Genomic DNA, 25943 nt, shown 5'->3' on the forward strand with positions numbered 1-25943 from the left:
GCTGCCGCTGGGGCCGGAAGGAGCTGGACGGCGGTCGGGTAAGTGACTGCTTGTTTGGGGTCGCTGCGAGGGAGCTGCTAGGAGCGCCCAGGCGTGGATTGTAGCCTGTGGCTTGGGGTCGGGAGTGTAGGAGGCGAAAATGTCTGCCATCCTTTTGAAAGTCTGGCCTGCGTACGGGAGTTCGGTCATCGAACACTTACTGAGAGCCAAATACCTGCCAGGCACTACCCTGGGCTCCAGGGATACATCAGTCAGCGAACGGAAGGGCCCTGCTCTCAAGCAGTGCGAGAAGCAGATTATAAACAAGTCAACAAACAGGATTATCTAAGGTGGTAGTAAGTGCTGTAAAGAAATTTAGACTGGATGTGATGGAACGAACTGGGAGAGTAATAAGCCGTAAGAAAATCTGGAATAGAGCATTCCGGGCAGAGAGAATAGCGCGTGCAAAGGCCATATAATGGGAACAAACTTAGCAAAGTCAAGGAAAAGACAAAGGTCACTGGCTAGAGCAAAAGGAGCAAGATGAGAATGGAGAGGCATGAGGCCAGGAACTTGAGCCCAAATCTTGTAAGGCTGATGAGCAAAGATAAAGAGTTTGATTTTTATTTGGAACTCAGTGGAAAACCATCGAAGGTTTCTAAGCAGATGAGTGACATCTGATTTATGACTTTAAGATTACTCCTGGGCCCTCATCAGAAAGATGCAGCTCCTCTGTTGCCCTTGAGCAGTGAAAATGCTTGAAATCCAGACTGACAGAGCTAGGAAGATATTAAAATCAATCTTATTGTACAGATAGGAAAAATTGAATCCCAAAGAGGTGAAGGGACTTAGCCCTTTAAGAACTCATGTTTTCCAACTCCATTTAATGCCCTCGGAATTATCATCTTAATTCCCAGATAAGAGTAATTGTCACTGCTAAAACTCTTCAGATGTTTTCCTTTGCTTTTGACAGTAGTTCTCTAAATTTAGGTTCATCTGTATCACCTGGAAGCTAGTTAAAAGTCCAAAAACCAAAACAAAAAAAACCTGTTTAAATATAAAATGGATCATTTCCTCTGATATTCTCTTGTAATGGAAAATGGATAGAATTTGGGGCCAAAGTATGGAATCTTCAGAAGCCACTTATCTTTTAATTGCTGCTGATAATTATAGCAGCAGTTCTCAAACTTTTTGATCTTAGAATGTCTTTATACTTTTAAAATTTATTGAGAACTTCAAAGGGTTTTTGTTTATATATAATAGCTATCAATATTTACTATTTTAGAAAACAACTTTCAAAAATTATTCATTTTAAAATAAACTCATGTTAACATAAATATATAACAATATATATTATACATATGTGTGTATATATGTTTTATAAATACATAACAAAAATATAAAGGATATTTTCCAAAATAAAAAATTATTGAGAATGGCATTGTTTTACATTTTTACAAATCTCTTTAATGTATGGCCGAATAAAAGACAGCTAGATTTTCGTAACTTCTACCTTCATTCTCTTAACGATATCAATCATCATGTAACCTCTGGAAACTTACACCATATTGTGTGAGAATGTGAGTGAAAAAGCAATATGTCCTAATATTATGTAAATTGTTTTGAAAAAGTCTTAGGGACACCCAGGAGTTCCTGCACCACACTTTAAGAATTACACTGAATTACAGTGATTGTCATGCCAGTAAAAGAAATATGAGTTTGATTTGTAAATCAATAAACCTTTATGCACATTTTAAATGCAGATGCCCAGGCATCCCCTAGAGATCCCAATTCAATAAGTCTGTGGTGTCAAGAAATCTGCATCTTTAACAAGCACCACAGATTAATTTGATATAAATGGTCTAAAAATTATAGAGTGAGAAAACCAGTCAAATGGTTCTCTACAGTGTTCTGCCTACTAAAACTCAAGATAGGTGTCTTTCCTTATCTTCATCTCTCTCCATCAATGGTTTCCAGAACTTGAAGCTCTGGAAAGTTAATAAGTTTGTAGCAGACACCTTTCAGACTACCAAGTCGATGAATGTCTGAAGTCAAAATTTTGAGCACTTGCCACAGGCAGTGGCCCTGTGCCAAGGACAGAAGGTTTTTAGACTCTGTCATTCATAAGCTTACAGTCTTTTGAACGAGTAACTAACTGCTAAGAGGAAAACTGGTCTTACAATAGCATACTCTCAATGTGCTATGGGACTGACAGAGGAAAAAAAAAAAAAACTCACAAGAGGGTGGGCGTGAGAGGGCTTCCTGAGTAAGATGAAATTAGAGTTGAATATATTATAGAGAGGGTGCAGTTTCCCCCAGAAAGATATTGATGGGAAGGGGCAGAAATATTTTTTTGTTGTTGTTGTTGAGACGGGAGTCTCACTTAGTCGCCCAGGCTGCAGTGTGGTGCGATCTCGGCTCACTGCAAGCTCCGCCTCCCGGGTTCCCGCCATTCTCCTGCCTTAGCCTCCCAAGTAGCTGGGACTACAGGCGCCCGCCACCACGCCCGGCTAATTTTTTGCATTTTTAGTAGAGATGGGGTTTCACCGTGTTAGCCAGGATGGTCTCGATCTCCTGACCTCATGATCCACCCGCCTCGGCCTCCCAAAGTGCTGGGATTACAGTCGTGAGCCACCGCGCCCGGCCGTGGGCAGAAAGATTTTTAAGAAAAAGGAACAACTAGAACCAGAACTTTAAGGTGAAAAGTTATTTAGAGAGAATAGAGTAAAACAAGCGTAGTTTAGGCTTTGAGCCATGGGAGGAAAGCTGGATAGGTTATAGGATTTAAGCAAATAAACGAATGATAATGATAATCAGCCTGTAGGTGAGGAAACTAAGACCACTGGAGCACATCATAGCTAATTTGTGATAGAGGTACAACTAAAGACCAGACTTAATGTTTAAATCCATTCAGTCCTCCTGCAGGCAATTATTGTACATAGAGGCACCGCTGGGCTTCTCATGACTTTCTGTTTTACTGCCTGAATCTATTCTTGGAGAATTATAATGCCAGATTGGAATTTTAAGCTTATCTCATGGTCAGTAAGAAATCACCAGTAGATTGTAAAATTATCCTGAATTGCTCAGATTTGTGTTTAGGACCAATTCTGAGTGCCACAGTGTTTGGATGGATCATAGAGGTAAGAATGGAGTTAAGGAGATCCATTCTGAAATTAAAGGGATAGTGTGGTATACCCAGGTGAGATAAAAGGGTATGATGTAGGAGAGGGACAATAGGACTTAGCTGAAAAACATGTAGGAGGTGGAATAATAGCAATAGCGTATATTTATAATTTACCCAAATTACTTCATCTTATCCTCACAACTACCTTATGAGACAGTTACTGTTAATATTATTTTATTTAGTAAGTGTGAAAACTAAGGCCTTGCAAGCCTATGGCTTCACCCAGGGGTAGGATCAGCCACCTTAACTCTAGAGCCCATTCTCCTAACAACTGAGCCATGATTGTCTTACAATTTTGATACTGCAAAACGAAGAATTGCCTGGCTATTATCTAAGCTGTTCATAAGCTGAACAAGTAGATCTGAGGGTAAGAGGAATTTTGTCTTAATTAGACTGAGTTTCAAATAGTGAGAGATGTTTCAGACTATAGAGGGGGAAAAATGGCCTGGGAAGGTCATAAATCTAAGCCTGTTTCATTGATGTTTTTGTCATTTGCATCCTGTAGCTATTCAGCAAATACCTATGGCAAAAAGGATATAAGTTATGGGTATAACTGAAATAATCCTGGGTTTAAAGCAAAGCTCTGATAAATACAGAAGATGTTTCTCTGGGTGCCAGAAGATATGTTGAAGTTTGAGCTCAGACTGACCAAATGCTAGTAATGAAGTATGTGATGGCTCCAAGATACTACTAGGAATATAAAGGCTATTTTAATTAGAAACTTTTAAGTTAATGGCCCTCAAAGTAGTGATTACTGTTTGAATATCACTAACCTTTGTTATGTTACAGATCCCTCTAATAATGCTTGCCTCTAGGCAGAACAACTTTGTGTTTGTTCTTTGCAAAGGATAGGTTCGTGCTAACGATCTGCTCTTCATTTGCGTTTTCTCCTCTTTGCCAATTCAGAATGCTGCTTTGTCAATTTGTGTGCCTGGTGTAGGAACTGGTCCATTTTCCAAGTGTGACAGTGCAGGCAAAGAGTGGATGAGCTGGAAATGCAGCCTAGAACACATTTGATTATAGAGAATGAAGTACTAATATCCCAATATAATTGGAGGTTAAAAAAAAAATACCACCTGGGCATCAATGTGTTTCCCTGCTTTGCATTTTCTCAGAACTATTTCTGCAAACATCAGTTTCCTCAGCCAACTTAATATTGAGTCACCAGAACGGAAATCAGCCATATTACTTCCTTATTTATGTTGAAAATTGGAACAGAATGGAAATATTTCTTCCCTCGGAAGTTGGCAGGAACAGCAACAAGACAATCTGTTAGGGGCGACAGCTATAGGCTCTTCTCTTTCTTTTTTTAAAATAATATAGTCGATATTCTACATGGTTTTCTGGGGTAAAATCATCTACATTTCTGATTCTTTATGATCCTAGCAAAGCTTACATTCTATATACCTAAAAGATGAAAAAGGAGTTGGATTAAACTTGAGTCTTACACTTATCTATTACATTTTTATTTATTAATGCTGAAGAAAGGTAATATAGGCTGGGTGCAGTGGCTCACGCCTGTAATCCCAGCACTTTGGGAGGCCGAGGCGGGCAGATCACCTGAGGTTGGGAGTTCAAGACTAGCCTGACCAACATGGAGAAACCCCGTCTCTACTAAAAATACAAAAAATTAGCCAGGCATGGTGACGCATGCCTGTAATCCTAGCTACTCGGGAGGCTGAGGCAGGAGAATCGCTTGAACCCAGGAGGCAGAGGTTGCAGTGAGCCGAGATCTCACCATTGCACTCCAGCCTGGGCAACAAGACCGAAACTCTGTCTCAAAAAAAAAAAGGAAAGAAAGGTAATAAAAAATTTTACCAAGTAACTTCATCCACAAACATCGTATAGCCCTTTTTAACTGATAACAAGAAGGTGACACTTTGGTTTTCCTTTTTGAAATCTATTCTTGGGTTTCAGATGTCAGCTGCTGCATTAAAAATAGCAGGCATGATATATATATATCAATTTTTTTTTTCCAAATACAAATGCATGTACTCTTGTGTCTCCCATGGCATCTAATATACCTGCCTTAATGACCTCAGCCCACTTAACTGATTTGGTGAACAATTCTACATCTGGGGATCTATATGTGAGGAAAAATTAAAGAATTGGAAATGAAAGTAAAATAACTGTAGTATAAAGTATCATATGTTCAAAGCATGCAGGCCTAATATTATTATAGGAAGTCCCAAACATGTAAGTGAATTGCGTTCCTAAAACTTAAAATTTGTCTTTTCTCTGTTGCATTCACAGCATAATTACATTTCAGTCACATCGTCTTAGATATAGTTAGTTGTTTCTGTGCTGTCTTTCAAGCTGGTTTGTAAATTCCTGAGGGTCTAGGACAGTATCCTAATTCTCCTTAGCAACTCTTGCACCACCTACTCTACTTCATCTTCCACGATGGGTCCTTGACCTAGTTGAGCTGTTGTTTTAAAGTCATTAGTCTAGAATGAGCAGAATGATCATAGTCAATGCAGTTTGTGTTGCAAGAAGCAGAAACCTATTCAAGCTGACTTAGCAAAAAGGAGACTTAGTGTGAGGAAATAATAGTACCCTGATACCAAGAATGATTTGTTCTTCCCTCACTGTTTTTTCTGCTTTGTCACCTCCTTGGACACGTATCTTTGCCAGTGTTTTCTCTCACAACTGCTGAACAGCCTGTTACCTGCAAATGGGTTATATCTGTTAGTCTCTCAAATCAGAAGTCCTCTGTGTTCAGGATGTACATCGTATGAGTGAAGTGCCCAGTATTAACTGGATGTGTAAGGCTATTGTGCAACCTCTTTCTCTTGTGACTCAAAATCAGTGTACCAGGCTACTTCTGCCATGTTTGGCTTAAGAGCAGTTTAAGGGAGTTTATAGTGTTTTCCTAAATCCTGTCTGGTAGGTTTCTGTAAACTTCTAGTAGAGGCAAATGGCTGTGTCTGTACAACACAGGAACCGCAAATCTTGGCCACATGGGCAGTTTGCTTGCCACACTCCACTGTGTAAGGAAGAGAATAGAGAGAATAGAGATCTATGATGAAGATTGCCTGGCAGCCACAGATACAGGTCAATCACTTTTTGTGAACTTAATCTTTTTTCTCCTGCCTTACCATTTCCCCATTTATTATGTTGTTTGCACATTCATCTTCACTTTTGTGGTTTTAATTTTGAGTAAAATTTAATAAAGGTGTTTCTTTTTTAAGAGTCATAGGAGAGCCAGGAAGTAGAATTCTATCAGGCACCAAAGCAGCATGTTTGAGTCTCTCTCTTTCCCCTGCTTCTCTTCCTGTCTTCCCACTCTCTCGCTTCCCTATCCCTCTTGTCCTTTCTTACAGCTTCTCCTTGTATGTGGTCCAAACCTGACTGCCTCAGCCCCCACATGCCTTCTTTTCCTTAAATGACCCTGACCTACAAGGGTCTCAATTCCAAGTTCCAAGAACAAAGATTCTATTAGCTTACTTTGCCAATGGATTGTCTTCTTCCTAGGCCCAAGAAGATAGGGATAGGGCTCAAAGAGGGGAGCCATCAGGTAAGTAGATCACAACAAAGCTTCTCTACCACAAACTGAGGACACATACAATGTCATATCATGGTTGGTATCCAAGCTCAGTTTACAATGCCTGTATGCTCCATAATATTGCAAAATATTTGCATTGAGAAAAAGAAAAATGTGAAATTTTAAATTTAAGATTAAAATTGCATAATGGTGTCCCCTTTCCCCCAACCCCCAAGATTTTTAAATGGTTGCATGGTATTCTGAGTGTTTTATAATGATGTAACTGTCAAATGTAAATTTTAGTACAATATCTGAAAGAACCATGAACAATAATAATAGAGCTTATTCAGTGATTACCATTGCCAGACTCTGTGTTTTATATGTACTGCCTCATTCAGACTTTGCAATAATCCTGTGAGAATAGATTCTGTTATTTTGCCTATTTTAAAGATGAGGGGCTGAGGCAGGGAGATTAAGTCATTTATAAAAGTTGCAAGGCTGGTTAGTCAGAGATAGTATTTGAATCCTATACTCTGAACCTCTCTGCTACGCAGCTTTTATTAGAGACCTTCAATTATGCTGATCCAGAGTAATCTAAATCTAGAATGTAATGTGAGTGATTATATCTCTCACTGGAAATACTCAAACAGCCTGAAACACCATTCTGCAGGTCAGTTGTAGAGGAAATTGAGGAACTGTATTAGTGGCCCTTAGATGCAGTACATGAATCCAACGCCTCAAAAACACCCAAGGAACCAATTAAAAGTCATAAATTCCAAGGCGCAAACGCAGAGTTTCTTACTTGTTCTGGGGTGGGACCCGGGAATTCATGTTTTTAAAAAGCTCTTCTGGCAATTGTGACACTCAACCTGGTTTGGAAACTGCACTTGCTGATCTTTTATTCCTACCATTATCCTCTAGAACAAGATGGTAAATGAAGATATCAGATTGGGAGTCAGAAGAATGCCTTTAATTAGGTGCTTTTAAGGTCTTTCAAGATTGTTAGCATTGACTGTTTTTGTTTCAGAGAATTTATAATAGGTAACTATATGTCAGTTTGAACAATTATAATCCCTGTTACAAAACATTATTCAATTTATAAAGATCTGTCACATACTGAATCAAATTTAAACTAATCTCCATCAATATTTATTGAGCATGTGTTAGTTATGACGTATAGCAATAAAAAATATAGGCCTTGTTCTTAAGGGGTAGGTGAGATGGGATAGACTGCCTGGCAGTGCAGTGCAGCATATACCAGCACCAGATGAGTAGGGTAGGTGGGGAGGGCTCTGGGGTAAAGGAGAAGCCATCCTTTATACAGCTATACTCTGAATTTATGTAGGAGGAATAGCTAAGGCCTTGATAGGAGGTTCAGGAAGTTTGTGGGAAGGCAGAATTCCATGTGGCAGTTATGCTTTGCCAAGCCTCGTGTTGGTGAGGACACTGATTGCCCTGCATCCCTCGCCTGTAACAGCTGTTCATTCTGCTGAAGTTCCTGAATATCAGAGCAGGACGACCGAGTCCATTCCTTTCTTTCCAGTTTCTTCTACACTAGGGGGATGTGACCATACCCCCAGGTGATCTGCCCATGTTTGAGCCTCTCAGTTCTTTGACCTCTTCATCATGGACAAATATCTCCCTCACTCACTTCAGCCACTGCAGCTTCCGGAGTCCATCTCCAGTTTCGCCATTGGCCCAGTTAGTTCCCCTCCAGAATCAGGAATCAGACGCAGCATTTTTGGCCACTGCCTCTCTTTACCACAATTTTTTTTTAGCTCTTTTTCATGAACAACTCCTTACCAGTGACCCCTCTCCTTTTTCCCTGTCCCTTGGCCCTCTACCTTGAGTGCTTTCCTTCCAATTTTTATTCCTCTTTATTCTTCAGGTCCTGCACCTGAAGAATAGGTGCTGTACACCTCTCTTTCTCAGAGGCTTTCCATGATGAGATTAACTCCCCAGGTCACATCCTCCTGTAGCATCTGTATTTTCCCTTGGGTAACATTGAGTATGTTTTGTATATATGTAGTTAGTGTCCATCGTCTGACAGACTGAGCTTCATGGAGGACGAGACTGTGGGGCAGTAGGTAGGCACATGGTAGGTGCTCAGTAGATACTGTTGAATATATGAAAATGTATCCCTCCAATCTAAAACTCAGTGGTGGGGAAGAGTAGAAGGGAAGGAGATGGCAGGATAAGAAATGAAGTGGCATTAAAATAAACTGGAGTTGTGGGGGGCTTTTGGTTTTGGTTTTACTACCAAAAAGAGAGAGCAAGCCTCCAGCTCAGAGCCTTAAGCAGGGAGTAGTATCTCTGGAAGCTAATAACACTTCTTGTTTTCATTATGTTTATGTGTACGGTTACTTTTGTCCACAGAACCAATATAGAATTTCCTTTTTAAATAAATATGAAAGTAAAAATAAAATGAGTTGATTTAAAAGAAAAGCAGAAATGATGATAATTTGGTTCATGGATATAGTAAAAACAAACAAAAATGACAGGAGAAGGAATGAATGAAGTTTGGAAAATGCTGCCATGGATGAAGCTATAGGAACTCCTAATCAAAGTTCTGGGGAAAGCTTGGAGCATTTTTTCAGCACGCTCATAGCCTATAACCATTGAGAACCACTGATCTAGAATAAAGTACAGAATTATGTCCTCCAGTTGCTGTATATCTTGTAGTGAAAAAGAACTTGGAAACTTACATGTCAAGCCCCTAGCACAGTGGTTGGCTTATGGCGGTCATTCAATAAATGTTATTTCCATTGTTTCTACCCATCACCCTCTCCTATAAAAGAGACCATATTCTAAGCTAGATTCTCCTGCTAACTTGTAGCATATCATAAGAAGCAAATCACTGTGCACTGAACCAATTAGATTATATTACTTCCAAAATCCCCTCTCTGCCTAAGTCTTTGTTTCCTTTAGTGTCCTTTTAGTACGGCTTTGGGAGGAAATGGAAATAAACACATTGAGTATGTCATGTGTAGCCAAAGTCTGAAGTTTTTTTATTTTACTCTATATACTCCATCCTTAAATTTTAAAGATTTAGAAATGCATTTGTCACCATTTAGCCATCCTTTAAAGGGCTAATGAAAATTAAATGACATTTGCACCATACTGTAATTTGACTTTGAGATGTTTAATGGCAAAATACAGTGATTCATTGCTTTTTATGTTCTGTGATCAAGCAGCCTTCATATAAGTATAAAGGAGAGTAAATGTCATTTCCAAAACTAATTATCTTGGGGCTTTATAAGACATGAAGCTAGTCATTTCATCCCATATTTTATAGAAATAAAAGTTGAAATTTTTCTTTGAGAGTTGGTGGCTTAAAGGGGGCATCAGATTACCAGGAAGGTGATCATAAATACAAAGACCTTTGGAGTAGGATGTTATTTTGCCTTTTATTCATGATATTTTGCTCTTCTTTTAAATTTTTCTAACAATCTGTCCCTGTAGTTTTATATTTGCATTTCTACTAACTAGACACTTAAGATGTCAATTCCTCCCTTAGCTAGTTTACAGAGTTTGAGCTAGAAATTTTTACAAACTATTAAATACAGTGTATTCTGTCTCTTGGTATTGGAGAAACTATTAAAAGAAAATTCTGTTGCCTAACGTTCTTGTCCATGAAGGAGGTTCCATAGCTTTAGAGGTCAATAATTTATGTGTATGCAGTAAATGCAATTTTCTTTCTAATATTAAAACAACCCACCTCAGGTGTCCCTGCATTATTTATATGTAACATATCTTTATACTTGAATTACTCAAATTTTGAGCTCCATGGTTGTGGTTATGATCTGTGAGTTGATTTACATTATTGATATAACAACAGATGGTAATAGGTGCAGGTTGAAATAAAAGATCATTAAGATAAATATTTTAGCCTTCATTGGCTCCCTGTTGCATAAAATTTGTCAGAATGAAATAGAATCATGGCATTTCAGAACTGGAAGAGTCCTTAGAGATTATCTCATCCAGTCCCTTATTTGACAGATGAGAAAACAGAAGCCCAGAGAGAATGCTGCTTGCCAAGGTCGTACAGCTAGTTAGTAGCAAAGTTAGGACCAAAATCTAGGTCTGCTGTTTCCCAGTTCATTGCTTTTTCTGCTGTCTCTGAGATTTTTAGGTCCTATTCCATCTAATTACTCTCCAATGTCAGCACCAATTATTCTAATTCACATCTATTCATTTCTGGAACATACAGAGTTTCACCCCATTATGAATCTCAGTTGGTTAAACTTTGTATCTGGCTTTCTTTTAGGTTGTTCTCCACTCACATCTTTTAATCTTGAAGACTAGAAAATATAACTGGATCTACCATTTGTGTGGAAAATTTCTCTACCAAGCAATAAATTACCCACTGTGCTCTTGTTGTAGTGTAGAAGTTTTTGAGTTCTCCAAATTTAAACAAGATTTTCTTCCATTTTCCCATGAAGCTACATTGTTGCTTATTCACTTTAGTGGCAAGTATTATTGTGCCAGCTGCTTTTGTTTTGGAAGATGTGGACTTCAACCAAATGGTTTCACTGGAAGCAAATCGTAGTTCTTACAATGCATCCTTTCCCTCAAGCTTTGAACTCTCAGCAAGTTCCCACTCGGATGATGATGTCATCATAGCCAAAGAGGGAACTAGCGTTTCAATTGAGTGTCTTCTCACAGCCAGTCACTATGAAGATGTCCATTGGCACAATTCAAAAGGACAGCAACTGGATGGCAGAGGCAGAGGTAACTGGTCAGGATATAATTAATCAAGGTTACTCATTTCCTATTCTGTCTTCTTATTTTTTTAACAAGTTAAACAAGAAGTCTCAAAGATAAGGTGCCAAGGTGAATAGTTTAAAACATTGGAAAGGTCTAGAGTGTTGCACCTATCAGAAAAAGCAAAATAATTATAATTATTTAACCAGAAGAAGAAAAAAAGAATCCTTGTAAATTTAAAAGATGTTCACATGATGGCAATGAACTATTTTCTCTCCTTCTGATCAGTTGGTTTTCTTCTTCATTGAAGATAGAGTAAATCAGGGCTGCTGCATACAACTGTACAGAGGGTATACAACACAACTCTAGGAGCACCCTGCACCTAGACTGCTATGTCAGTAGTGCAGTGTGGTGGCCCTTTGTGAATACATCCAGAAGGGTTTTGGCTAGACTTAAGAAAATTTGTTATAAATAAAAAAGTTTTGCTCTGAAATGAGTTACTATAAACTTTAGAGGAAATCCAAGACATTTTTGAAAATGAGTATCAATCTGTGTGTAAAACTTTGACATCAGGTCTCAGAGAATTAGAAGGGCACTATGGAACGTGTAAGCCCTTCCAGCTCATTTTTTTTCTATTCTATACCTTAATTTATTGGAAAAGAGAAATTTTTTTTGCATTTTTTTGTTTCTGTCTTAAAAATCACATAAACGTAGTGATAATGTGTTCAAGGTCTACTTTTTGACAGATTTTTATTTAATTTTGCTATTCATGGATCTGTGAATATATCTTAATCCAGACTACTCCTAACCAGTGTTCTGTTTTAAAGATCTTTTTGACGAGTACTTGAGTTATAATGGATCTCAAAAAGAAATCACCATGAAAAGCCAAAGGGAGGAAGATTAAATTCTAAGATCCCCACAAGCTATACTTTAAGAAATTTTTTTGTTAGGAAGATAGTGTAGCCTTTTGAAATATAAAAGGATATTGATTATTCATATTAGGCTGGAAAATACAAAAGGAGACAGGTGATACTTCCTTCAGACATATGCACTAAATATTTTCATCTGTAGACTGAGTGACTAGTCACCAAGGAATTGAAGAGTGTGAATTGTTAGAGTATTTTTAATCAGCATGTTTAAAATACATAACTATTGAATTAGAATATCTAGAGTGATACCTGGAATGTGTACTTTGAACATGATTTGGGGTTCCATATTTGGACCCACTGAACCAGACTCCTATCTTCTCTGGGCTCTATGATATCCTGACCAAACACCTCTGAGATTTGAATTTTTCATTCAGTGTCATCACTGTAGACTGACTGCATAAACAAAGCCTTAGGTTAAGACACGACCAGCCAAGTGGAATGGCAGTTTTATTTTTCTATTTTGCCTTTACTTTGAAAACCGCTAACATCTATCATTGATGCTTTCAGCAGCTCTGGAAAATTATATTAAATTTTATGAATCTCAAGTGAGAGGAGTTTAAAGAGCATGTCAGTCTAGTATAAGGTTCATAAATCTTGAGCTATTATCAGCAAGTGAACTAGAGAGTTTAGATTGTGGTTGTAGTGCAATGGTTGATGAATGGAGTCTTTGTAGTTCATCATACCTTGGATTCAAATGGTGTCATTTCCATAGCTCCAAGTTCATAGAACAGAAGCTTATAGAAAATGGCTATATTCATAACTACATGTTTTCCTCTTCTTGTATTAGTGAAGTGATGGCTCTTAAATATATTAATAGCTGTAGGATTGAGGTAAGTTTGGATGATGATGAAAATAGACAAAATCCAGAGTGCTTACTAATTTATGTGCCACTAAAATAATCCAGAACCATAGAATCTTGGGGATGAAAGAGATTTTGAAGATTGGGCGCTCAAGTCAGTGCTTAACAAGCAGTCCGCTAACCTCCCCTGGGACACCACCTCTAGTCATTGGAATGCATCCTCACACTGCAGGTTAGCCCATGCATTCCATCTTTGAATGGCTTTCATAGTTAAAAGCACAGAGTGCTTTGGGAATGTATCACAAAAGTAGGAATTATGCAAGCAGAGCCAAGTTATTGAAGGATGTTGAATCAAGATGGGTAATCAATATGCTTTGCTTTTCTTACACTTGTGTATTTCTATATACATGTTCCCTGAATGAAAATACCTTCACATGTGTAAGAGAGGCAGTATGTTTTAGGTTGAAAATAGAAGGAAGCATAGGCATCTTAAGGGTAACTTTATTATTTTTGCCAAGCTTTTCATTTACCGTGACTTGTGAGATGTATTTTTTGGCCTGTGTTTCAGTTACTCTTGCCAGAAAATCAAGATATCACCATCAACAAACGTTTCTTAACAACAAAAAAAATGGATATGTGCAAGGCATACCAGATTGGGCAGTTAATGGAACAAATGCATTAAATTGCTAGGTTTTTTTTTTTTAATAATTTCTTCTTGTTATATAAGTTCACTATGGAAAGTGAGCAAACACAGAAGAAAATAAAAATAACTCATAAAAATTTAAAATATCATTATTTTAAATCATTGTTTTATATTTCTGAGACATACCCTCATAATATATGAAAATGTGTTGGTTGCAATGTGATGTAGACACACAGATGTGTATAAACTATAAGCTTTTTTTATGATTAGTCATTTAGCATTTTGTAGACATACCTGTTTCACAGAAACACTTTTGAGGTCTTAACAGTGAAAAGGAAGCTATGTTAATTATTAGTGTCATGAAGGAAGATCTTGATTTCCTTTTAAGATCCAAACTAATTAAATTCTGATTCTGGACATCACAATTTGCCCTGTTTTTTACATGATTTAAACAGATGGTAGAATCTAACAAATCAGTTGAGTTAAAGTACTTTAATGAAGTGGAGGAATATTGATAAGGCAGCGGGCCATATTTAGTAATCTTCTTTTTGCTATAATTTTTTTTTCATTTCTGTTCAATTATCAGGTGGAAAGTGGTTGGTTTCTGATAACTTCCTAAACATCACCAATGTAGCTTTTGATGACCGTGGGCTCTATACCTGTTTTGTCACCTCTCCAATTCGTGCCTCCTACTCTGTCACCCTACGTGTTATCTTCACCTCGGGAGACATGAGTGTCTATTACATGATTGTTTGCTTGATTGCCTTTACAATCACACTCATCTTGAATGTCACACGACTGTGCATGATGAGCAGCCATCTTCGCAAGACTGAGAAGGCCATCAATGAGTTCTTTAGAACTGAAGGGGCTGAGAAACTTCAAAAGGCCTTTGAGATTGCAAAACGTATCCCCATCATTACCTCAGCCAAAACTCTGGAGCTCGCCAAAGTCACACAATTTAAGACCATGGAGTTTGCTCGTTATATTGAAGAACTGGCAAGAAGTGTCCCTCTTCCACCTCTTATTCTAAACTGTCGAGCCTTTGTTGAGGAGATGTTTGAGGCTGTGCGAGTGGATGACCCTGATGACCTGGGTGAAAGAATTAAAGAGAGACCTGCCCTGAATGCTCAAGGTGGCATCTATGTCATTAACCCAGAGATGGGACGGAGTAATTCACCAGGAGGAGATTCAGATGATGGCTCTCTGAATGAACAAGGCCAGGAAATAGCAGTTCAGGTTTCTGTCCACCTTCAATCAGAAACCAAAAGTATTGATACAGAGTCTCAAGGCAGCAGTCATTTCAGTCCGCCTGATGATATAGGATCTGCAGAATCTAACTCTAACTACAAAGATGGGGCATATGAAAACTGTCAGCTATAACCTACAGTGCTGTAACCCAGTACCTACAGAATCAGCTCTCAGAAAAGAGAGCTGTTTCTTAGAAGAAGTAACATTTTGCCAAAAGTTTTGGGGGTTTCCCTTTGTTAATATTAAGCACTTCAGAACGTGAATTGCCAAAGTCTTCGTTAGAAGGCAGCGTTTTTCCTATCTGATACTTTTTAGTCATTTTCCTTAGAGCTTGATTAAATTATGCATGCTAAGATTTAAAGAAGCCCCAGATAAATATGATGGGAAAAGCACTGAACTAAGAGTCCCATGGTTTCTCTTCTGGTCACAGTTCTTCCATTGGTTGGGTCTGATACATATCTTGGGACTTCAGTTTTTCCATCAATAAGATGAGGGATTAGGTGAGATCTGAGGTTGTTTCTAGCTCTATAGCTTCTTAACCCATCACCTTTAAATTACCAGAATCTTCACTCATCTCTAAGTAAACCTTTCCCTGGACTTTTACTCCCTTCTTTTGGAAAGGATTAAGCTGAGATCTAAATTTCCACACCAATGTCATAATGCATGGAGGTTTTTGATAAACATCTGGGTGTTTTTCAGATGTTTTGCCATGTGGAGCATATGATGATATGTGCAAGGGTGAATCTGTTCAATGTAGCACATGTCTGTATGGTTATACAGATGTCAGGGAGCTAATTGCTCATTTGTAAACTACTTTCCATGAGTAAATTGGTCCTTGTTGGGGGTGTATCATCTTTTTAACTTACTGAGACATCATTTTAGTTCATTGAGGTTGGCAGGGATTTCCCAACTGATCTTCCAAAGTGAGCAGTTTATTTCTAAGGAATAACGTCTTTGATGCTTTTAGAATAAGAACAGTGTCAAATCATCTGTCTTCTGGAAACTCATGGATTTTGATATTTCTTTTCATAGAATTTCTCAGGCTTTCCCTTTTTAAAAGTTTTGGACTCTACAAATAGGTTCTATATTCGGGATGTCATCCTAGGAGACAACCCAGAATTGGATTCCTCCTAAGACCTCTGTCAACCCTCCTGCCCTCTGTGGTCTTAAGTATGGTGCTATAGGTTGCATGCCTCTTTATCGTGTTTGTTTGGTTAATATTTTGTTGTTGAGGTTGTTATTTTTGTTTACTTCAGATACATAGTTCTGAGCTATGGCTGCTTTTGTAGCCTTTCCGAGAAGCACTAACCTGAAATAAGATTGGATAATTGTGAGGGTGTGTTACTATATTAAAATACACACACAACTGATCTAGACATCAAGAGGAAGAAAAATGATGGATGATGCCACCTGGTTCAACTGTATATAATAAACACTTAAGATGACATTTCTTGCCTGGCTGAGATCTGATATAATGGAATTGTAAATACTCTTCAGAACAATTTCTTCAGCTACAGGAAGCATGGTGCCATATAATTTTAAGAACTTGGCAGTGGAGCTCCATTTGGGGCTTCACGTTTCTTCATTTGACTTCTGATTATTGAAGCATTACTTCAGCTACGGGCTCCTGAGGGAAATGTTCAGAGGAGCTTTTATCAGGATTTTAATTTAAGGTTTCAAACAGAGGAAGACAGGAAATTCAAAGTGTGACCAGATAAAACTCATGCCTCCCTTTGTCCAGGCTTATCAGAAGTAATACATCTGCTCTGAATAACATGAATGAATCAATGTGCAGTTTTATCAGATGGCATCATGGATAAAGATGATAATGCTGCCTTTTCTGTCTCTCAGGCTGTTTCCATGGGAACCTCTAGAGCCAAATAAAAGCTAACCAATCATTTAGCCAAAGCTTGCCTTGGCTCATAGACTGATATTTCTCTAAGGAAAATTGTTTTTATGTATTTGGCTATGAGAGCAAAGGCTCTTGAACATATCCTAGATTATGGAACACGTTTTTCCCTTCCCACAGTGCTTCTCTTGAAAAATTAAATTTTTTTTCTGTCCACCCAGACTGGAGTACAGTGGCAAGATCATAGTTCACTGCAGCCTCCAACTCCTGGGGTCAAGCGATCCTCCTGCTTCAGGCTCCCAAGCAGCTAGGACTACAGGTGTGTACCACCTTTTCTGGCTAATTTTTGTTATTTTTTGTAGAGATGGGGGTCTCACTTTGTTGCCCAGGCTGACCTTGAGCTTGTGGCTTCAAATGATCCTCCTGCCTCACGTCCCAAAGTGTGGAGATTACAGGCATGAGCCACTGTGCCTGGCCAAAAGAAATTTTAAATCCCTTGTCTGGGGTCAGTCTTCTAAACATCCCTCAGATTTCAGATAATACTTTCAATCCTGTCCTAACATAGCAGGTTTGCAGTAATCTCTTAGAATATAGCTTGTCAGATTAGAGAATGGTTTTACCTCACGTGTTCTCATAGGAGACATTATTATTTGGAACCTTAAGGTAGACATGTTTAAAATCAAAGTCCTAAGAAACAGAACTTTGGAAAAATGGAGGAAATGTTTTTAAAATCTGTAAGTTTGCATAATACTGTATAGTAACTAAATGCAGGCTACGCCATTGTATCCTGGTTATTTTAGAAACATAGAGGTGGCCTAATTTGGTGGCCACAGTAACTGGTTTACTTTGAGTGTACCAGCTTATGGTGCCATTGATGAGGAATTAAAGTAGGTCAAAATTTATTTGGAGTTGATATTACTTCATAAAGCTAGTTTTCAAGAGGAAGAAAACCACACTTACTAATATTTTCTGTATCTAATCAAATACTCTTCACATATAATTAAGCCTCATGTTATCTTTTTGTAAAATCCTTAACCTTTTGAACTTCAACTACAGTCTAAAAGTCTTGATGGTAACTATAGTGTAATTATCTTTTTGTCTCACTGGATTTTATAGTTAGTGGAAAATGCCTTTACAAAATGTATTTAAAATAACTCTGTCATCTCATTTGTAAATTTTGTCATGTATTGTAATATAGTGAACATTATTGTCCTTATGAAATGGTAGCTTTGTGAAATACATTCACTAAAAGTCAACATTTGAACATCTTTATGATTCCTTACCAGCTGAAGCCAGATAGACAGGTATCAATTGAGGTGATGCCCCACTTGAGTTTATAGGCTGTTTGATAACTGCCTGTCCTCCAAATTGTGTAGGTATATGTTATGATGGTTTAATTCTTGAGTAAGGGCCAACATGCATTTGTGTTTTCTAATACAAGTACCTTGTATTAGAAAGTACCTTGTACTTTCTACCAAGTACCTTGATAGAAATATCTTGGAAATTGCAGACCTGGAACAGTTTTGAGAAGACTCCTGGCTTCTTTTTTGCCTCACTTAACAAATATCTTAAGGTCAAAGCAATATCTGTGCACGGCTTTCCTTTTGCTCTTCCAGACACGTGAGCCTGTTGGTATAGTCCTCTTCACCCTCTGCATGTAACTTCACCCTAGATAGACTTTTGTCTCTTGGGTCCCAGATGGCACAGGAGCACTGCATGCTTGTTTTCTAGAGCCCAGCCAGTCATGGGTGCTAGCCTTGTCTCCACACACCAGCAAGTAGAACCCAAGTGTATTGCATAAATACTTCCTGAGTACCAGTAAGAGAATGCATTCTTTTCTTATCTAGGGCAGGAATGTTGAAAATGCTCAGCCTTACATAGAAACTCCTAGATTTTCATTAATGCATTTCACAAAAGTATTTCATATGATTCAGATGATGTTTAAATTGTCGGCATTTTAATAAACACTTGAATTATAATTTTGTCTCTTTTTTAAAAAAAAGTCATACTTGAATATAATTTATTAAACATTCAATGGAGTATATAGTCTATTTGAAATTTTCTATAGAGTATGTTTCATTTGTATGTTTGATGAAATTTGTATGTTTGATGAAATTTGATGTTAATGATTTTAAATGGGTAATTTTTTGGGGGGAGGGTAGTCTCACTGTGTCACCCAGGCCAGAGTATGATGGCATGATCATGGCTCACTGCAGTGTCAACCTGGGCTCAGCAATTCTGCCTCCTGAGTAGCTAGGATCATAGGTGCACGCTAACGCATGTGGCTAATTTGTGTGTGTGAGTGTGTGTGTGTGTGTTTGTGTGTGTAGAGATGGGTTTCGTTATGTTGCCCAGACTGGTTTCTATCTCCTGATCTCGAGTAATCCTCCTGCCTGGACCTCCCAAACTGCTGAGTTTGCAATCATGAGCCACAGCCCGCAGCATAGGAGCCAGTATGGCTGGAATCCACTTTGACCTTACAAATATTTACACCTAAGCACTGTGTATGTTTTCAGTGCTATGAGCTACACTGAGATGGGTATCCTGCCCACAACGGGCCTGCAGATACCAGACTATCCTCCCTAGGCCCAAATACAGCAATTTACTCTTCTGAAGTAAAGCATTCTTGGCAAAGGCAAGAGCTTGAGAAAAAAAGGTAAGAGGATTTGGTACATTTTAAAAGAGCTTGTGATTATAGTGTGTAGTTTATGGTGAGATTTGGCGGGCAGGAGGGTTAGCTCTGTCTGGTAGAAGCAAAAGTCTGCAGTCCCATCAGGATGAAGAGTGGTGATGGTTAATGCATGGAAAAGCACAAGGTTAGGAGAACGCAAAGGCAACAGATGGGAGGTGAGACTCATTACTTAAATGCCACAGACTCCTTAGAATGAAAATCTAGCCTTTATCTCCCTATGGCAAAAGATTGCTGGACTTTAAATCCTGATTTCACCCCTAGCCTTGTAACCGTGGACAAGGGCTTCAGCCTTTCTCGGCTTCAGTAAAATGGAATTGATAATGTCTACCTCACAGAATTAACACAAGGATTAAATATAGCAACCGGTAAGCAAACACTGTGTAAGTTCTGATCTACCACACTGTAATGGGCTAGTTATGCAGCCGATGTCAGCTTTGTTAGTAGCCTTGCCTTGTCCAACTGATGACTATATTTGCATTTGTGGTCAACTAAAAATTCCTCCACGCCTCTCAGAATTGCATTTGGCTGCATGCCATGGAAACCTGATTGTGGTGGCTTATTGTAATAGCTAAGAGATTTGTTTTTCTCAAATCCAGAGATAGGCAGTCCAAGGCTGGTGCAGGGGCGTAAGAACTGGCATGAGGGACTCGGCTCTTTCTAGACCACTCTCTGTCCTTAGCATGTGGCTTTCATCCTCAAGGTCACAAGATGTCTTAGTTTGGGTTCCCCCAGAAGGGGTTCCTGAGAAAAGGATTCACATGCAGGTAGTTTATTTGGGAAGTGATCCCAGGAAGGTAGGGAAATGGGGAAGTGAGACAGGCAAAGGAAGAAAGCCCACACAGGGTGTGTTAATGAGTGGATTACTGCTGTGGGCAACTAGTATTCAGTCCCACTCGGGACCTCAGGGAGCTCTTTCTGCCCCAGGTGTATGTAGCTAATGCCTCAGAGTTATCCCACCTCAAGGCCAAAGAGCTGGGATATTTATCCACCAACTACCATCAGTCATTAGTTAAAGGCTGCTCCCAGGGTCACTAACCCCCAGCACTTTCAGGCTGCAGTCTACAGGCTCAGCATGATTCTGCAGCTAGCAAAAACCCTCGGGTAGAGAACAGGAGTTTTCAACAGGAAGCCTGTGGTAAATAGAATGGTGAGTGTCAACAAATGGGCAGAGCACTGACAGCACCTGCTGCATAGGATGACTCTTTTACCTTCAGCATCGCGTCTACATTCCAGACAGGGAGAAGGGTAGAAGGTCAAAGGACAAAGGACACAGCAGCAGAGTTTGTACCTTTTTATCGAGAAAGTGATAGCTTTCCCGAAGCCTCACCCAACTTCTGCTGTGCAGCAGCCAGAACTAGGAGACGTGGCTACCTGCTGTACTGTAAGAAAGCCTGCGGAGAGGAGTGTGTTTATTTTTAACCGGACACATTGTCACAAAGTTTGGGCTTCTGTAATGAAGAAAGGAGGAAAAAGGGAGGTTGTGGGCAACAAGCAGTGTGTGACAAGGTCAGCTTCACATGAATGACAGGAGCAAAATGTGGTTCTGTGGTGGATAAAATTGCAAACCATGTTCCTTGAAGATGATCCCATGCATGCACAAAACAAGAATCAGAAGCAATAAGTGCTAAGCTAAATCTTCAAGTCATCATTTCTGTTATCTCCAGTACACGTAGCTCAAACGGCAGACAGGTTATCAGATTCTGCTGGGACATAATTGGCTCTTCTTAACCTATTTATTCATTAACAGGTATTTACTGACCACCTGCTATATGCCAAGTGTTCTTCCATGAGCCAGGGACTCCACAGTGACAGAGAGTGACTGGCAGTGTATATCTATTCACTGGGGTCAGAAAACCGCCTTCGAAAAGGGCATTGTGCTGAGACCCAAATTATGAGGACCAAGACATTCAAAAGTTAGGAGGGGTACTCCAGGCAGAGGAAAGAGCAGTGGCAAGGTTGGCCTATTGGAGAAACAGAAGAAGTAGGCCTGTGTGTCTAGTGAAGGGAGACAGTCACAGAAGCAGGCAGGGGGGCAAAAATACGGTTAGAAGATTTCAAAGCTCCTTTTGGCTGGCCTGGGAAATGCATTTCTTAGAAGAAATGCTAGAAGTACCTAATTTGGAAAAGAAGATTTACATATTTGGTGGGGAAAGTTTGATTATTCAAGCATACTCTTAGTTTTTATTCCTAAAGTCATCTGCAGCTTAAAAAAAAAAAATTGCGCTGATTTCTTTTTTTTTTTTTTTTTTGAGATGGAGTCGCTCTGTCGCCCAGACTGGAATGCAATGGCACGATCTTGGCTCATTGCAACCTTGACCTCCCCAGTTCAAACAATCCTCCTGCCTCAGCCTCCCGGGTGGCTGGGACTACAGGTGTATACCACCACGCCCAGCTAATTTTTATATTTTTAGCAGAGACAGGCTGGTCTCAAACTCCAGACCTCAAGTGATCCATCCGCCTCGGCCTCCCTAAGTGCTGGGATTATAGGCATGAAGGCCACTGCACCTGGCCCTAATTTTCTTTAAGGAATTAAACTCCTTCAGAGTCCCTTAAATTCCAATCATTTTCTTGAGTTTTCATGTTTTTGCTGGAACCTATTGATTAGGAAATATATATATGTAAATACACATATGTCACTCCATCTGCCTAGAGGATCTGAGGCTGCTGCCAGCATGCTTATTCTTCCTGACAGTTGGGAACACTCTGCTTTGCCTCCAACTCAGCTATGCCATAGGGAGGACTCAAGTGTCCTAAGTGATGATAAATCAGCCTTTAAGGGGCCTCATTCACATAGAAGGCCACCCTCTGGGGAATAGTTTGTCCGTAAACAGAAGGGAGTTCATCAGAAGACACTCCCACTCATATAGCAGTTTTTCATTGTGGATTTCAGTCTTTCAGAAACTATAAGCAGACAATTGGACCATTCCTGAGGTCACTCTTCTAAAGCCCTTTCATCCTTTGAACACCTAAGCTCACGCATATTCATTTAATTTTTAGCAGATGTTTGTTGCACCCAAACTGGGAACACTAACCGCAAACAAAACTAAACATGATCTCTGCTCTTTGGGGACTTACATCCTACGGGAAAGCAGATCCAATTCACATAGTGACATATGGAGTGTATAGTTTAAAACTGAGCAGTGTGCTAAAGGAAATTATTCTATAGATGCCTAGAACAAAAGAGCTTCATCTAGGTCAGAGAAGAATTCCCTGAAGAGGTGATACTTATCGCAACAGGGATTATTTGAGGGCTTGTGTACCTAGCCATGAGCCCGAGCTATGGATTAAGTCAGATCCTGCCTAGAAGGAATTTACAGACAGGTTGAGAAAATAAGATGTTCCTGTCATAAACCATCTGAAAGAGTCAGTGTATCGAGTGCTTAATGGATTAGCACTAGATAATAAGTGCAGGAGGACTTAAAGATGAAAAGAGTATGTGAGCAGAGAATAGGCAATGCTTTATGGACTAGGCGAGATTTGAGCTAGACATGGAAGGATGAATTATTCATGGATGCAGAAGGAAAAGTGTTAATGGGATCATGGAAATCAGAAATCTTCAATGGTGCCCTGTTCTGTAAGCAGGAAAAATCTAATTCTTTGACACTCCAAGATCTGTTCTGATACTATCTTACCAAATTTATCTTTTGAAGATCCTCCCCACTCCCTTGCAAATACGTTAACGTATTCTACCTTTTCCATTAGGATTTTCTCTCCTTACCAATTTTTTGGCAACTTGACAGATGGCATAATATATTAGCACCTATTTTTGTAGCTTCTGTATCTTAGGGCACCTTTCATACAGAAAAGACAATGTTTGCTGCATTTAATGGAACAGAAGGAGTGAACTTATCCTGTGGTCTATAACTATGTCCATCAGTTGATGTGAGAATTAAGAATGAAGGCTTGGGAGGTATGGCCACCCCTTCTCCATAGCACTCTTCCTTGGTGGCATTACCTACTTCCAAAGTTTTAAATGCCATCCTCACACTGATGACTCCCAAAGGTATATTGCAGCTCCAAATGTAGCCTTTCAGACTTGTACATCTAATCCCTTCCTACTTGACATCTCCACTTGGCCAGACATCTCATGGCATCTTAAAATTAATATATCAAATATAGAATTATTTATTCCTTTCCTTTATCACGCGTGCTGTCTTCTGTCAGTAAATGACACCATCATTTCGTTTGCTCAAGCAAAAGCATCATCTTTGACTCTATTTGCTTTACTCTCCACATCTGTTATGTCCCCAAGTCCTGTTGTCTCACTTCAAAAAACATACGCAATCTATCCATTTCTCCCTACCTCCACTGATACCATCCTAGCCCAAGACCCTGCCATCTCTCACATGTACCATTTGATGGTCCTTACTGAGCTTCCTGCTTCCACTTTTGTCCCCAGGTCATCCATTCCCCACACTGCCACCGGAATGAATGGTCAAAGTAATAAATCATGTCATGTCACAGTATTTATCCTCACTGAAAAAAAAATTCAGAAGAAAATCCATCCTCCTTGCCATGGCCTACAGGATGCTAATATGAACTGGCTCTCTCCTATGGGTTCAAACTCATTGCCCACCACTCTCCACCTCACCCATTATATCCCAGCCACCCTTGCCTCCTTGCTGTTCCTCTGACACACACACACCAAGTCTGCTCCCACCTTAAAACCTTTTTCAGGGCTGGGCATAGTGGCTCACACCTGTAATCCCAGCACTTTGGGAGGCCAAGGCGGGAGAATCACAAGGTCAAGAGATCAGGACCATCCTAGCCAACATGGTGAAACCCCATCTCTACTAAAAAATACAAAAGCTGGGCATGGTGGCTTGCACCATGGACTTAGTAGTCCCAGCTACTAAGGATACTGAGGCAGGAGAATTGCCTGAACCCAGGAGGCGGAGGTTGCAGTGAGCCGAGATTGCGCCACTGCCCTCCAGCCTGGAGAGAGAGCAAGACTCCATCTCAAAAAAGAACAAAAACAAACAAAAAAACCTCACCTTTTTCATGCTGCCCGTCTGCCTAGAATGATCTTTCTCAGATGTTTCTGAGCATTCAGAATTCAGATCTCAGCTTACTTATCACCATTAGAGGCCTCCCTGACCATACTAAAGTAGGTGTTCCTAGGTTGGGGTTAGGATGAGGGTTTAATACCCTCTTTTTCTTTTTTTCCTTTATTTTTATCATAGTATTTGTCAGTATTTGATATTAATTTTTTAATTTATTGTTTATTCTCTATTTCCCCCGTCTAAAACATGAGCTCCATTAAAACAGACCGTACCTATCTTATATTCCCCGCAGCTAAAACAGAGCCTGGCACCAAGGTGGCAATCACTAAATACTTGTTGCATCATCAGATGTAGTGGATGGGTCAATACTGATAAATTATGTGACATTAAGGAAATCATTTAGCACCTAGGCCTCAATGTACCTTTTTACTTGATGAAGATGAAGGTAATCTACTTGGCTGTTCTGGAACACAAAGGAAGTGGGTAAGAAAATAAAAGACTAAAGATTTTACCACTTTATTTTGAGAAAAATATTGGAATTTATGGGCAAGCCATTTGAAAATGGCAATGACAAGCTAATGGAGAAAGAAGTTCATTTATTTTCTTTCTTTTTTTCTTTTTCTTTTTTTGTTTTTTGTTTTGTTTTGGTTTTTTTTTGTTTTGTTTTGTTTTTTTGAGACGGAGTCTTGCTCTGTCGCCAGGCTGGAGTACAATGGTGCGATCTCAGCTCATTGCAACCTCCGCCTCCTGGGTTCAAGTGATTCGCCTGCCTCAGCCTCCCAAGTAGCTGGGATTACAGGCACATGCCACCACACCCAGCTAATGGTTTTTTTGTTTTGTTTTTGTTTGTTTGTTTGTTTGTATTTTAGTAGAGATGGGGTTTCATCACGTTGGCCAAGATGGTCTCAATCTCCTGACCTTGTGATCCACCCACCTTGGCCTCCCAAAGTCCTGGGATTACAGAGGTGAGCCACTGTGTCCAGCCTTTTTTTTTTTGAAACAGAGTCTCACTCTGTCACCCAGGCTAGAGTGCAGTAGCGTGATCTTGGCTCACTACAACCTCCTCCTCCCAGTTCAAGTGATTCTAGTGCCTCAGCCTCCCAAGTAGCTGGGATTACAGGAACCCACCACCACACCTCGCTGATTTTTATATTTTTAGTAGAGACAGGGTTTCACCATGTTGGCCAGGCTGGACCTCAGTTGATCTCCCCACCTCAGCCTCCCAAAGAGCTGAGATTACAGGCATGAGTCACCACACCTGGCTTCATTTATTTTCTTATCCGTGAACCTCCTGGGGACTGAGTAAAGTGGAGAAAAATAAAATGTGCCCATCTGCAATATAAAAATTTTATAAATACAGCTTACATTAATTCAAATACAGTAACACTTCATCTGGCATCAATAGGTATTTTGCTAAATGTTTTGTTTT

The 25943-nt window shown here is 39.5% G+C and overlaps 1 protein-coding gene across 1 annotated transcript; it reads left to right on the plus strand.

Annotated features, from left to right (window-relative positions):
- The first annotated feature begins 21 nt into the window (after window positions 1–21).
- Window positions 22–18877, plus strand: MFAP3 (microfibrillar-associated protein 3). The gene is made up of 4 exons (XM_011931647.1): window positions 22–38; window positions 11224–11378; window positions 14309–18243; window positions 18274–18877. Exon 3 carries the CDS (start codon window positions 14452–14454, stop codon window positions 15100–15102), a length of 651 nt encoding a protein of 216 aa, XP_011787037.1. The 5' UTR covers window positions 22–38; window positions 11224–11378; window positions 14309–14451; the 3' UTR covers window positions 15103–18243; window positions 18274–18877.
- Window positions 18878–25943: the final 7066 nt, after the last annotated feature.

The sequence above is a fragment of the Colobus angolensis genome, unplaced genomic scaffold (genome assembly GCF_000951035.1).
Source record: "Colobus angolensis palliatus isolate OR3802 unplaced genomic scaffold, Cang.pa_1.0 Scaffold90, whole genome shotgun sequence".
NCBI lineage: Eukaryota > Metazoa > Chordata > Mammalia > Primates > Cercopithecidae > Colobus > Colobus angolensis.

What these genes read in the sequence shown, in the direction of transcription:
- MFAP3 (XM_011931647.1), top strand. Translation starts at nt 14,452, where the DNA reads ATGAGTGTCTATTACATGATTGTTTGCTTGATTGCCTTTACAATCACA.